This window comes from Clarias gariepinus, chromosome 28 (genome assembly GCF_024256425.1).
Source record: "Clarias gariepinus isolate MV-2021 ecotype Netherlands chromosome 28, CGAR_prim_01v2, whole genome shotgun sequence".
Taxonomy (NCBI): domain Eukaryota; kingdom Metazoa; phylum Chordata; class Actinopteri; order Siluriformes; family Clariidae; genus Clarias; species Clarias gariepinus.
This window is the reverse complement of record NC_071127.1, coordinates 16,561,542-16,576,480: the sequence shown is the minus strand read 5'-3', so window position 1 is coordinate 16,576,480 and position 14,939 is coordinate 16,561,542. Positions and strand designations below refer to the sequence as shown.

The window sequence follows — 14,939 nt, the reverse complement described above, 5'->3', positions numbered from 1 at the left end:
GTACTTTGGGTGACACAGGCACCATTGCGTGTCTGGGGTTAGAGGGCAGGGTTAGCCAGGATACAGCGCCCCCTAGAGCATATTATGAAATGTGTGTGCGCAATGGCCAGCATGGTACATGTGACTAGTACTGTTTTGGACCCATTTTTTCCTTCAAAACGTCCCTAATTCTTCATGGTATAGATTGAACTATGTGCTTTTTCAACTGCATGTTCATGATATGAATCTCCTGTTCCACCACTACATCCCAAAGGCGCTCTACTGGATTGAGATCTGGAGACTGAGGACGCCGTTTAAGTCCAGTGAACTCATTATGTTCAAGAAACCACTTAAAGATGATTTTAGCCAATTTTGGTGAGCCCATGATGAATTGTAGCCTCAGTTTTCTGTTCCCAGCTGACAGGAGCTGGACCATTCTTTGTAAACCTAAGAGATGGTTGTGTGTGAGAATCCCAGGAGATCAGCAGTTTTGGTAATACTCAGACCGGCCTGTCTGGCACCGATGACCATGGCACGTTTAAATCACTTAAATCACTTTTTTCCGCGTTCTGATGCTTGGTCCTTTCTGAGTCCATGGTCGTTCATGATTAAAAAAAAAATCTATAAAACTCTTTCTACATTTCTGTAATTCTGTGATACTGAAGGCGTCCAAAATATGCAGTTAAACAGTTGATATTGAGGATGATGCTCTGTGAAGCCTTCAAGGCTCTAATCTAAGGTGCCAATTTTTGAGACTGGTAACTCTAAATGAACAAAACACAAAACTTTCTTACAAAAGCTGAGAACCTGACGCTCCTCACCATACAGAGCTCAGAATCTATTAAAGCGTAATATTTAGCGAATCAGTGGACAGGCTTGGATTTCCAGGGGATTTTCTCAAACACCTTTATGAGAGATTTTTTTTTCCCTCGAATGCTGTTAAAGCAAAAAAAAAGAGTCATGGGCCACCTATGAAGTCTGCAAACCATCTACATAATTCTCCTTCGAACAAAGTATAAACTTCTATGATTGCATTTGAAAAGTATAAGTTCCAGGTTATATTTCTTTTAAAACATCCCTTGATTTTCCACAATACCAAACTTTAATAAAAATTGTACATCACGGGATCGAATTTGGGAATACCGGCAGCCTGGATTACTTTCTGTGCATTTGGAAGCATCACGGAAATTTTAAGGTTTCTTGACAGTTTTCTGTTGTGTGATGAATAAATGTTTGATGTGTCATCCACATATCAAAAGGCATTTTAGCTGACCCTGTACGACAACTTCCTGACTTTACCCTGCACTTAATTAAGGAGTATTGGCACCATCCAGGTGAATGAAGAGAGCTTTCGTGTAAGCATGGCAACGCATTTTACATTTCTATAGTTCTAAAGGGCAGAAATCCACAGTGGCTCTAAAGTAAATAATAATAATAATAATAATAATAATAATAAAGTAGAACAAAGTTAAATTCAATCTGGGAAATACTTCTGGGTATTGACGTACCAGATTAAATTATTAAAACAGAAAGTATCCATATAAATAAAAAAATTGAATTTGCACTGGTACTCTTTGGATATGTCGTTAATGCCGTAGTAGAACACTAGATGAGAAAGACCGACAGCAATAAACCAAGTTCAATAACTTCCAGACAACCACTGTGGACACAAACGCTACACTTAAAATATTGTCACAATATGCCCAATAGGCTTTAAGCTGGCATTTGATAAGGGAATGCATAAAGGGAAACAGAGATTTCTTCAGGTGTTTATACAGACATCTAAGTGAGAACACTCCCCATTAAGACATCCCATAGTGCATTCTGCAGATCCTTTAAAGGCAGGACCATGCTAAAGAAGGTGGTGTCATGGGCTGGTTGTGCTACTAGAAGCTTTATGCATGCAAGAAAATGCTTGATGCTCTTCAAAAAACACTGCCATTTGATTTGGTGCAACCATGGGACGTTGGTACAACGAGCAACACAAAAAAAGCAACAAATTAAAAAAAAAAAAAAAAAAAAAAGAGAGTCAGCAGAGGAATGAAACGGAGTGCTGAGAGGAAAGGATCGACGACTGTTACACCTACAATGACGACTTCTACCCACAAAACGTTATCTAATCCGAATGGCCTAAAGAAGACACTTAATTCCTTTCTATATGAGAGAGTCGAAATCCACCAACGAGGCTCCTTCCTCCAAGAAATTGCTAGATGATTTTTTTGAGTCTTCGGTGGGCTGAGATGAGGATACAGCACCTGGGGATGAAAGCAGGAACATGAGTGTTTGAACTAAAAATACACAAATATATATAAAAGGTGGCCTAGGTGAATGAATAAGAACTTAAAAAACCGCCAGGTTGCCGCTGTAGGCCCTTGAGCAAGGCCCTTAACCCTGTCTGCTCCAGGGGCGCCGTAAAAATGGCTGACCCTGCACTTTGACCCCTGCCTACCAACAAGAAGCTGGAATATGCGAAAAATTAAGCATTTCACTGCATGTATGACTGTATATGTGACAAATAAAATTTTAATTTATTTATTTTTACATCATACTATTTATTTTTCCTGAAATGTGAATTTGTATGTGTATATTTGTGTGTTCACAATTTTTGCATTAATAATTAGTTTTGCATAACTAAGAAGTTGGAACAGCGTTGCTGAAACGACGTAACTTATTATTATTAGTCATTAATGATTAACCAATTATTAACTTATCATGTTCAACTATTCGTTTAAGAAAAACTAATTTTGCACCGCTATTCTTACCATTTTGTTTTGTTCAGCTTTAAATGAATAGTTTGTGTGATGCGATATTTGTCCATATTTATGGATTTGTGTTGGGGCAAAACGGTCCTCTTCGTCCCTAACCTAAGGAACTAGCATAAAGAAACAAAGCACTTTTATAAGTCGTGCTCAAACGCTCCTACAAGTGATTTCTGAATAAATCACTTCCCACCCAGATTGATTAATTGAGGACCAGTGTTCGCTACGGCAACTTTAATGTCACCATGTTACCATGATGGATTTATATGAAAGTTAACGCTGCGTGTTTACGGGTCGTACTCTCAGCAGGAGCGCCCCAGGGATCTGATTTTCCTCCGTCACCGAAGGGGTCAGTTTGTGCCGATGCGTCTGGTTGAGTCGCCGGAGCTCCCCAGGGGTCGTTGCTTGGAAGTGGTGAAGAGGCTAAACGTGAGTGAGAAGATGCACAGAAAGATCGCTGTTAAAAAGTTTTAAAAAACACACAACATGGACGTTTTACTGTGCATTCATCTTATTATGTACTGTTAAGTTTTATAGCTAGTGGGATTATTTGCAGTAGCATAGAAGAATGAGGCGAGAGCTTATTACAAAAGTACTAAAAGTATCTAATTAACACTTTTTCTTCTTCTTACTTCTTAGTTCTGGAAAAAAGAAACGATATTGTAAAACATGAGTATCTGCAGAAGATGTGTGTTGTTTGTATTTTCTGAACTAGGTGTGGTTTTTTAGATTTGATCTCCTTTACATACCCAATGTTCCCCACGGATCAGCTTTGGGCCCCTCACTAAACGGGTCAGTGGGCGTCCCTGCTGAAGCTGCATTATCCCCACCCCACGGATCCGATTTCACGAGACCCGGCTCCGACGGTGTCTCCCAGGGATCTGATGCTGCAGGAGCAGACTCGCCCGGAGAATCCACTGGTGTGCCCAAAGGATCTGTCTTTGTTGGCTGTGAATTTGCTACCGAGTCATTTGTCGTGCCCCAGGGATCGTAAGTAGCCGAACCTTTGTCTTCTGTAGGGTCTCCCGAGTCACCCCACGGAGAGTTGCTGGCTGGAGGTGATGTCTTCTCATTTGATGAACCTCCCCAAGGATCGTTAGAAGGAACGGCAGCATCCACCGCTTTGTCCGCCGACTCGCCCCAAGGATCGCCGGAAACCGTGTTGGACTCCTGCGAGTCGTTTGTCGGTGAGCCCCAGGGGTCATTCGTAGCAGGAGCATCAGCCGGCGCTCCCCAGGGGTCCGAGCTGGAAGGAGGTGCTGCGGTTGCTGCTTGTTCCCACAGGTCTGGCTCCGTGTCGCCTTCCTTTGCCTGACAGAAAAAAAACATGGTCAAGTCTGGAAAAAAACAAACAAACCCAAAAACATTCGTCCTCGAAAAACAGAACTCACACGTCGTTCTTCTTCTTTCTTCTTTTCCTCTAGTAGCCTCTTCTCTTCCTTTTTCTTTGCCATGCTGGCGGTCAGATCTGCCACAGACGGGATGTTGTCCAAGGATGGCAGCCCCGTATATGGAGGAATCTCAGGCTTGGGTTTGTCGCTGGCCTCTGAAGTGGCTAAACATAAACAACAAAGTCCAATAAGTCCCCCCCCAAAAACAACAGGCTTTGTTTAGGACATAAAAGGATAAACTGCATCTTTCAATAGAAATTTAACACACTACCTTGTTGTACTTTCAGTGCTGGGAAAAAGTATTTCCCAATTCCAGATCTTTTTTTTTTTTGTGAATGATTCAGATCAAACTAATTTAGAAATTTTAGAAACTAAAATAGAAATTTTACACAAAGATAAGCAAAAAAAGTTGTCCCTATACAAAAAATGTAATTGCCCCACTCCTTGCTTAATCATGAACGAATTGTGATTTTTTTTTTTGGAAAGCTGAGTTAAATTAATTTAACAGATTAAACTGATTACTGCCAGACCTTAGTGATGGGAAGTTTAAATCATTTTAGTGACTCGGTTCTTTAAATCCCTTTTATCAAAATAAACGAATCTTTTTTTGAGTAATTTAGTTCATTACGTTCTTTTGATCAGAAATAAAATAAAATGTTACAATTTCAATAAACAGACTCCCAATACATCTACATACACAAATTTTTGCTATAGTTCTAGTAATGAAAATATTACAATGCAGCGAAGAACAGATTATAATAAACAGAATGAGCAGCTCACCTCTCATATCCTTCAGTCTGAGTCATTCATTCTTTTGTATCTATTGCACTGCATAACGTCTATGGGATTCACGTGACAAAAGAACGAACGTTTCGGACAGAGGTTTTGAGATGCTTTGCGCATTTACGCAGACTACTCGTTCTTCTGATTCACGTTAAACATTTATTCAAAAAAGACGAATCGTTCATGAACGACCCATCACTACCAGACTCTTTTTAATTTGAAAATAACTAAATGAATGAATGTTTTTGAGTACCCTAGTTAAAGTCTGGACTTATATCCGATTAAGATGTTGTAGCATGACATTAAACCAGCATTTCAAGCTTGAAAACCCTCCAATGTGGCTAAATTAAAATAATTCGGAAGAAGAGCGGGCCAAAATTCCTCCACAGGGATGTGAAAGACTCGATGCCGGTTATCAGAAATGCTTGATTGCAGTTTTTGCCGCGAAGGGTATAACAACCAGCTATTAGGTTTAGGGGTAAATACTTTTTCACACCCTTAATAAATGAAATCAACATTAAAAAAAACAACAACAACAACTTGTTTTGTATTTACTCGGGTTATCTTAGTGTAGTATAAAAAATCTAACATCTCTTTAATTATTGATCAAGTGCTTATTAAAGAAAAAAATTACAATTTGCCAGTTTGTTCTTCGTCTTCATGGCAAACTCCCTCTCTTCTTTACGTTTCTCCTCATCCTCGATGAGTAACATCACTATCTTGGCTTTCTCCCGGACATTCACACCCTAAAGAGCAGACGTTATTATCACAATTTCCACACTACCTTGATGTACGTATATATACTTATAACGACAATCATGTTGAACAATAACAAGGACCCCTTACATACAAGTTAAATTTTTAAGCAAGAAGCATTACTGTTAATAATATTAAAGTATTCAAACACGTTTATTCGGGTACCTGGTCCTTCCCGTCTTTATCTGTGAAGCGATACTCGACCAGAGGTTTAATGATGTGAATGTTCTCCTGACTCTGCTTTGGAATGCGGTCAGAACCGGTTTTCAGGAGATACTCTAGGAGTGTTAAAGACTGCACACACACAAAAAAAAAACAAAAAGAGAGAGAAATTTATTTAGTTAATAAAAACAATTTACAGCTAAATTAACAATTTGTGCTATGCTTCACACTTGTCTTAAAATAAATTCAAATCCTTTTTCTCATCGATCATGCTACAAACAATATTTCACAACGACAAGCTAATAACATGCGTTTGGAGTGTTTTGTTAATAAAAAGAACAAAAACAAAAAAACACGACAAAATTCAAATCTCCCATGTATGCAATCATTCAGACTATTTCTTATGACATTTGTTTGAGCTCTGGTGCATCTTTCTCCTCCATCGATTATCCTTGACATGATTCTACAACTAAAGTGGAGTCCAAGTGAATTTATTATACATACAGCAATACCTCGGCCCATACGGATTTCCAGAAGAGAGTACTTAAGGTGAAATTTCGTATTGTGAAGCACATTTTACAATTGGAAATAATGTAGAAGCAGATAATCCGTTCCAGCCACCCAAAAAGATTACCAAAATTACCAATTTCCAATACTATAATCATATTTTTGCATCTAAAAACAATCAAATTATTTCAAATCAAAAGACATGTAAATGGATAAAAATATAAAATATATAGACACTGAACCTCGCTTAATTTTAATTTATAAATTTTTTTGGCATTGGCTGCTTTAAAAACAAACAACAAACTGACAAGGGCTCCATTTTTTTTTCTTGCTAAAATCTAAAATCTAAAATTATTGCAACCCATAAGCCATGTTTTTCTCTAAATCTTGGACAAAATGCAAAAAAAAAAGAAAAAAAAAAAGAATAAAAATAAATAATATATGTATAACAAAAAAATTGTAAAGTTAATTTTTTGGCTTTCCACTGAAGCGAAGAAGTTTTGAAGGGGCCCAGACGTATGTGCAACTTTAGCTGGCATTCGGTTTAGCTTAGTTCAGTCGCTGGTACTATATTTCTCATTGCTGCACTTCCTTGATAACATTTTTGGAACTCATGGTGCTTTAGTCTTGACTAAGTCTTGCACAAAACGTAAGTGTGGATGTAAATGTGGAATGGCTTTCCACTGACACAAACAAGTTTTGATCAACAGCCGGAATTACGTGAAACTGGAAGCACACGGTGCATGCCATGGCAAGTTTTTAGTTCTTGTAAGTAAAGAATTTCTCAAAGCTCTTTTAAACTCTATTTAACAAAGTATTTCGCCCCGTCTGGGTATTTCTAATTTTATTAATGGTTCTATCTTTTGTTTGTTTTCTTAGTCTATACGATAACAATTTTAATGACCTCCATCCTACTTCTTAGTACCTTTGTTTAAAGAACAGAAGTTTTCTGTAAAGTATATTTCATCTATTTCTTTAACTATTATTATTATTTTTTTTATATCCTACTTCATTTTTAAAAGTCTGGTTCATTGTGGCCAAAAAAAAACTGCCAGTGCTTGACTACAATCAGACTCTTAAACCAAAGAAATTCTAACTTTAAAGCGAAATACCTTTAAGTATCAGAAATATACCAAAATACACCAAGTGCAAAAGTAATGGCACTGTTTTCCCAAAAACATTGTTGCTGGTGAACCTAAACAGCTCCCACTTTCCAGGTGTTTTTTTTAAAAATTTAACTACAAGCAAAAATACTTCATTTACTGATTTTTCTTCTGAAACAGGAATCAAAAGAAGCAAAGTGTATTTGTTCTAATGTCTGAATAAAAACATGATTAAACAAACTGACCTTTAAGAACAACACAACAAAACAGCCAGCCCTTATCTATCAGCATAACAGTGTCATTCAAATGAATAGGTGCTAATCTAATCAGCCTGACAGTATTGCTCAGACCTTCACATTATCACAGAGACTAAGACACAGCCTGGCCTTGAAATTATCATTCACATTTACCTTGGGACACTACCCAGTGGTCAGGAAGTACATAAAGACAAAAGGTTTACGTCTCAGACACCTGGGCTACCAAACTTGCCCAACGTACATAACTTTTTCAAATTATATACTATTACGTTGGAACCTAGATTTAACATTTTATAACTTTGTAATCCTACACGGTATATATATATATATATATATATATATATATACTATATATACACTAAAATATATGAAAAACAACTGAGCACGCAAAACCTGAGACACGTCAAGACAGTCAGAACATACTGCAGCCTAGTCTGAGAAACGGCACAGTCTGAATTTAGTCAGAAAAAAAAGGTGTGTCTGCTGGACGGAGACATTGCATCTTTACTTTGCATATTTGCAAAATGACATCCTCACCGCATAGGGGACGTGGTGTACGCTGACAGAAGATGCCAGAGTTGGTTTTCAGTGCCCGCAGGACTGTTAGCTAACAATTAATTAAAATGTCTGCTACGTTTGTTTTTATTTTAAAGTAAGAAAGATACATTTTATTCCATTGTATTATTGTATTCCTTATTTGAGGTGAGCTTGGTCCGGATTGACTTGTCATGCTGCCTGGATCCAGAGTCCGGAACTTTGAGAAGCCCTTGTCTATAGTGTTAAATGAACTGCCCCTGACTGGTCCTGCAAGGAAGTGCATTTAACATCTGTCGTACTTTAATTAAATGCCAATCGGTGTTTAATTTAACACCTATCTGGTTCAACCTGTTTAGTTTCGGTCGGTTTAATTTAATAAAGTTATTATTTTAAATGATCACCTGCCTTATACATGATAAAGTCAATTATTAGACAAAGTGTCAAAAAAAAAGATATTGCTAGATGATTACAATTGGAATGAATACAAAACTAAAGCAGCCGAACGCTTAAGAGGCATCTCACCTGCAATGATTAAAAAAATTTGTAATATTTTATACAGTAGGATTTCTTATTGCGCAGATAAAAAATAATAATTTGCAGTCCGCTCTTACCTTGTATACGTGCCTCCAGTTCTTGTCGTCGTTCATACGCTTCAGCAGCATTCCCATTATTTCGTTGCACGCCACCACGTTGTAAGTCAAATCCGAGATGTCGGCCATCTGAGAGCTGGACGGCCCCCAGGGGTCATTCGAGGTTGCCTCCCTTACCTGCAAAGCATAAGTAAAGGGTCCTGTCACTAAATCATAGGAACAGGTTAAAGTTTTATACAATCATACAGCTCTGGAAAGAAAAAAGACCACTGCAAAATAATCATTTTTCACCCTTATAGGTGAATGTATTGGTGAGATGAACAGTTTTGCTCAATTTTTTTGTAAACTGCTTACAATATTTCTGCTAAATTCAAAATATAACTCTTGAGTGTATATTTAAAGAAAATGGCGTTATCAAAAAAAAAAAAAACAAGATCATGCAGAGCTTTAATAACTCAAATTAATCAAAATTAAAATAACATGTAAATGAACTGTGTCAATGCTTTGGCTAAATAACATTAAGGAATCAGTATTTGGTGGAAAAACCCAATGTTTTACAGTGTTGCTGTTTGGTAACTTATTATTTTATTAACTCGTTTTGCAAAGAAAGCAAACAGCTTTGTGACCATTCATCTTCAGCTTGATGACATTCCAAAGTTTTTTAAGGAAATTTGTTACGGTCTCTTATTTTTTCCATATAAAAGAAAAAAGAAATTTACTCAGCGAGGCTCATTGGAAAATCTGACATTTTTAGGGTGTACTGTAGAATGAAATGAGAAACATTAAGGACAGAAATTGAGCAAAGAAGTAAAACTGATGAAAAAAAAAAAAAAGAAAGAAAAAGCTTGTCCTTACCTTCACCTCGGCCTCTGAGAAATTCTGAACAAGATTCTTAAGGGTTCGGCGTATCATTGACTGCGTCATGGTCCCTGGTGTGCCGCCTACGATGCTTGAAAAAGGACAGAAGATACGGTTAAGCAAAAATGTACATGCAGAACTCCATTCTTTGATAGGAACAAATTTGTAAAAAAAAAAAAATTTGACTTTTGAGCAATGGAAATGTCAAAAGTCATGTGATCTGATGAGTTCAGATTGACCCTATTCCAGAGCGAAGGGTGTGTCAGGGTTGTGATCTGGGGGGTCACTTCCTGCGCTCAGGTCTAGACTGGAGGTGCGTTCCGATCGGCCTTAAATACCCTGCGAAGTATAACATGTTGAGCGCGATTCCGAACTTTAGAAAGTGAAAAATTTCAGTCATCCGATGACCTACATGCACTGAACGACCAGGTCATCGACATCACATTGATGCAGTTTGTGTCCCCCGATTGGGTGGGTATATTCCGGGATTGTACCATCACATCACGCTGTATCTCGCCTTTTGTTTAACAGGCGCTCTCGTGTTAACCTGTCCTGATATCAGTCACCATCCAGCCTAGTAATATTTGCTCATGCATACTCTGACTCAGGGACACTCTTCACTCACGGATGGGCGTATAAAGGTGGAGGAGAGTCTGATTAACAGCAGCAGGCAGACTGCAGTCAGTATGCAGCAGCCAGACCTGAAAAACAGTGGTGTTCCTGTCCTGAATGTACAATCAGAATCTTATGATGGGCATCGCTGGTCCAAAATTATAACGTTAAAAGAAAGCACAAATATGTCTGCACATCTAGGGAAAATGGAAGATATTGTGTTTGTCGTATACTTCTTCTATTTACTTTTTATATTTGCAAACAGGTTTGCTCTTTGGGGAGAGTGTGTTACATGGCTTTTGCTATTATTTAAACAGCATTATTTAGGATTTAAACTTATTCATATAGAATAAAAAATAACGACACTAGAAGTACACTATTTGCATGAAGGCGACTTACTCCCTCTATACATATATTTCTGGTCTTGTGTGTTTTATTAGTTCCTGAAATCTCTCCTTCACAACACAGTGACCTTCGCTAAGTAATAAGAGAGAGCATCTGTGAGTATTTTGTTTGTCTCTTTGGCATTTTCTCGGGTTGGCATGACGCCTGCAGGTGCTTTAGATTACTTATTCATATTAATATTTTAAGAAATGTACAGTACTGTGCAAAAGTCTAAGGCACCATAGAATAAGTTCGCAGGCAAAACTCCAGTTACAGGATTACTGATAATTGCAAAGGCTCGTAATGTGATTTCTATTTCTGTGTGATTCACTGTGCAGCACTAATTTCAATACAGAAATAATTATTATTTTATAATTAATAATAAACATGATTCAATCTGTAAATGGACAACGATACTAGCTAAGTCTAGGTTATGATGAGATGATCAGATAATGAAATAAAATAATGAATAGAAATGATTTATTCATTTTCATTCATCTTCTATGCTTATACTTTACAGGGTCACAGGAAGCCTGTATTCTTCACCAGGAAACTTCGGGCACAAGGCAGGGTACACCCTGGACAGGGCACCAATCCATCGCAGGCCACACACACACACACACAAGCACACACAATACGGACAATCTGGGAACACCAATTAATATCTTTGGACTGTGGGAGGAAACCCGAGCACCAGGAGGAAGCCCACCAAGTACAGGGAGAACATATACTGTACACTCCACACACACCCAAGGTGGGATTCAAAAAATCTAACAACCCTGGAGGTGCGAGGCACCAGTGTTGACCTCATCATGGTATGGTGATTTAGTGATGATGAAATGACAAAATGAGATGATGAGATGATGGAATGATGAGATGAAATGGGGCAGGGGTCAGTCAGGGATTAAGCTGTTGGACTGTAGTCTAGAAGGTCCCAGGTTTCACTCGAGGGTAGCAGTTCCAGCAGGGAACCCCCAATTTCCCTTTCCCCAACCACCTCAGCTAACTCTGAGTGGGGAATCTCGAAGCGTTTCAAGGCCAGTGTGGAGATATAATCCCTCCATCAAGTCTGTGGTCTGCCCTGTGGCCTCCTACCAGCTGGACGTGCCAAGAACACCTCTCTAGAGAGGCATCCTGGTGACATCCTTACTCTATCTTTAAGAGAAAAGCCAGCTACCTTTCTGAGAAAACCCATTTCGGCCGTTTGTATTCACGATCTTGTCCTTTGGGTCATGACCCAACGCTCATGACCATAGGTGAGGGTTGGAACGAAGATCGACCGGGAGATTGAGAGCTTTGCCTTTTGGCTCAAGTCTCTTTTTGTCACAACAGTGCGGTAAAGTGACTGCAATACCGCCAACGCTGCTCCGATTATCTGCCAGCCTCATGTTCCAATATTTCATCACTCGTTAACAAGACCCTCTGAGACTTAAACTCCTTCACTTGGGAAATTTTTTTTGTAACTTTTATTATATAAGTTGTACCTCTTTCATCTGCTTTTTGTCTGAAAATTACTCCAGCGCGGTATTGTAATTATTATTAATTTATTAACAATATATATTTTAATATATTCACTTATACCACTTCAGCGTGGTTATTTCAGCAGAGAAAATATGAACTAATCCCAGTAAAAATTAATAATTAATATCCATCGGTGTTGGTGTGTGTTTACATAGAGCCAGTCCTGGTTTATAACATCGCTTTTTCTCAACATTATGATTTCATTTATGGTGGTGCAGGTTAACCTTCAGGCAGATATCTAACTAAGGACTATAAAAGATTCATTAAATTCTGACTAGACAGTTTCACTGATGGTAACGCCGTAACATAATCTGTCTCAAAAGAAAGACTGGTTTCGGGTCCTGCAGTGTATGAAACGTGATGATGTGGTTGAAAAAGCGAGTTCGGACAAATGTACAGACAAGTCCTTTGTTTTCTTTCTATAGAGATGAAATGAGAAGGTGTGTATAGGATGCTGTATAACCTGACTCCACCCTCACACACCAGCATCATCTATTATACATCCTGTGCAGTGCATTAGGAATGAACATTATGTCTAAACCTGGCACAGATACACATCCAAACACACATCCTACAGCTTTATAAGACCTTAAGAACCCCAGTCTCTCACACACACACACACACACACACACACCATCAAACCCTGGATGCTGCACTCTGGTACATTATAGAGAGAAACGCCTGATAAAACTCTGCCTCCGACAGCACGCGACACGATAACGCTTAGTCATACCTGAATATTAACGGTTTTAACCGTATTAACACCTACCTTTGAAAAGGAAGATGGATGGATAACAAGGAACGACTGGAAGCTGAGACTCCCGGAAATCAGGGAGAACTTCCGCTTCCGGTTGTGTGCACCTGGCGAGAGACAAACAGCTCCCACAAACAAACAAACAAATACACTCTCTCTCTCTCCCTCTTTTAAAAAAAAATAGTTAAAAATGTAAATAAGTAAACAAATTAATTCAAATCAAAGTGAAATTTGCGGACACACACACACACACGTCCTGTGCCTGTAAATAAAGGACGCTTTAAACAGCGGTATTGATTAAAGAGACGGAGGATTCGAATCGTTTGAGTCGGTTCAGTTAAACGATTCGTTCGGATTCGCTCATTAACCACAGCCCCCCCTCCTCCCACCCCTCACGCTCGAGCTCGACATCAAAGGAGTGCTCGAGCTCGAGCGTGAAGTTTTGACAAATTAAAATGTTGTTAAAAAAAACAGTAATAAATAAATTAATGAATATACTGGTGGGTAAGGATGGTTTAGAAATAGAAGGTGTGTGTGTGTGTGTAAATCAACAAGCGCGTGAGAGGTGTGTCTGAATGTGGTGCTGCCAGTAAAGCAAGGGCGTAGATTTGCTCTGGACATTGGTGGGGACCTATGACAAAACCCCCCACCCCAGGTTTTTAGTCTCCTCAGAGTACTGAAACTCCTTTCAGCTTCAGCTGATGACACCGGGATAACTAAACGCAGCCTGACAAGGGTTTCAATTTGATTAAATGGACCCCTCGCCTCCACTGGCATTCCTCTCATGATAGTAGCCACTTCTGTACTAGATTTGAAACTGTATTTGGACTTGAACATGGCTAGCTGAACTTTTAGAGTCTCCCTGTTAAGTTCTGGATACTAATCAACAATGTCTTCCAGCCTTTTCTTAGTCTTAGTGTGCAAATCTCGAATCAAATCATTATTGTTTGCCAAGTCAGTAAATGCATTTTAAAAACTATTTGTGTATAGTGGATTGTCTATTAGTGAACTGTCAAAAAAATTCTAGCCATGGCAATATTAGTATGTAGCATATCAATTTCTTCCACAAGACTGATTTCTGACAAATAGTCGTCATTAAATTAGGAGAACTGACAGGGATCATATTTATACTTTTACATTTAGCTGTTAAATCTGCTATTAGTGTTAAATCCGTGTTCACAGACTATAGCCTGCCCTGCTATAATGAATGTGCGTCAAAGCCACTAGCATTAACGTTAACTGTTGTCGTTACAAAAAAAAAAAAAAGCTCCTTATGTCCAGCTTCTTTTTTTTGCTATGTTTTTTTTTTTTTTTACATGTGTGTCACCCAACACACCTTCTTGCGGGAGGAATCAAGGAGAGAACGTGATTTATCCCTTTCTGCGGGTCTAGGTTAATGTTAACATCACGATTCTTTCCCTTTTTTTAAGTGGATTAAATTATTGGTGGGGACATTTCAATGGTCGGAGGATATTGGTGGGGACACATCCCCTCCGTCCTCCCTAAATCTACGCCCATGCAGTATAGCAATTGTCATTGTGCTCTTCCTCCACATCATCATCATCATCATTATCATTGTCATTGTGGTCTTCCTCCACATCATCATCATAATTATCATTGTCATTTTGGTCTTCCTCCACCTCTTCCTCCTTCTTATTATCATTGTTAAATTCAATTCAATTAAATCTTATTTATGTAGCGCTTTTAACAATGGTCAATGTCTCAAAGCAGCTTCACAAAAATGAGTGAATAAAATGTCTCTGATGAGCAAGCCAAGGGTGACGGCGACAGTGGCAAGGAAAAACTCCCTGAGATGGCAATAGGAAGAAACCTTGAGAGGAACCAGACTCAACAGGGAACCCATCCTCATCTGGGTGATAACAGTTAGAGATGATATAACATCATGTGTGTTGTGCAGTTGAAAGTTCAATATAACAGAAATTCTTTAAATTAACATGAAGTCCAGTTCAGCATAGGGAGTCAGCA

General features: G+C 38.6%; 1 protein-coding gene across 2 annotated transcripts; it reads right to left on the bottom strand.

Annotated features, from left to right (window-relative positions):
• Positions 1-1,475: 1,475 nt before the first annotated feature.
• epn1b (epsin 1b) lies at positions 1,476-13,060 on the bottom strand. 2 transcript variants are annotated; one of them, XM_053489753.1, is made up of 9 exons: positions 12,969-13,060; positions 9,680-9,773; positions 8,846-9,001; positions 5,834-5,962; positions 5,547-5,658; positions 4,130-4,293; positions 3,488-4,049; positions 3,039-3,161; positions 1,476-2,234 (listed from the first exon to the last, which is right to left on the bottom strand). In XM_053489753.1, exons 2-9 carry the CDS (start codon positions 9,746-9,748, stop codon positions 2,134-2,136), a joined length of 1,416 nt encoding a protein of 471 aa, XP_053345728.1. In that variant the 5' UTR covers positions 9,749-9,773; positions 12,969-13,060; the 3' UTR covers positions 1,476-2,133. The 2 variants fall into 2 exon arrangements, with proteins under 2 accessions (XP_053345728.1, XP_053345729.1); XM_053489754.1 differs by having other exon boundaries at positions 9,680-9,765; positions 12,969-13,054.
• Between the last annotated feature and the right edge of the window lie 1,879 nt (positions 13,061-14,939).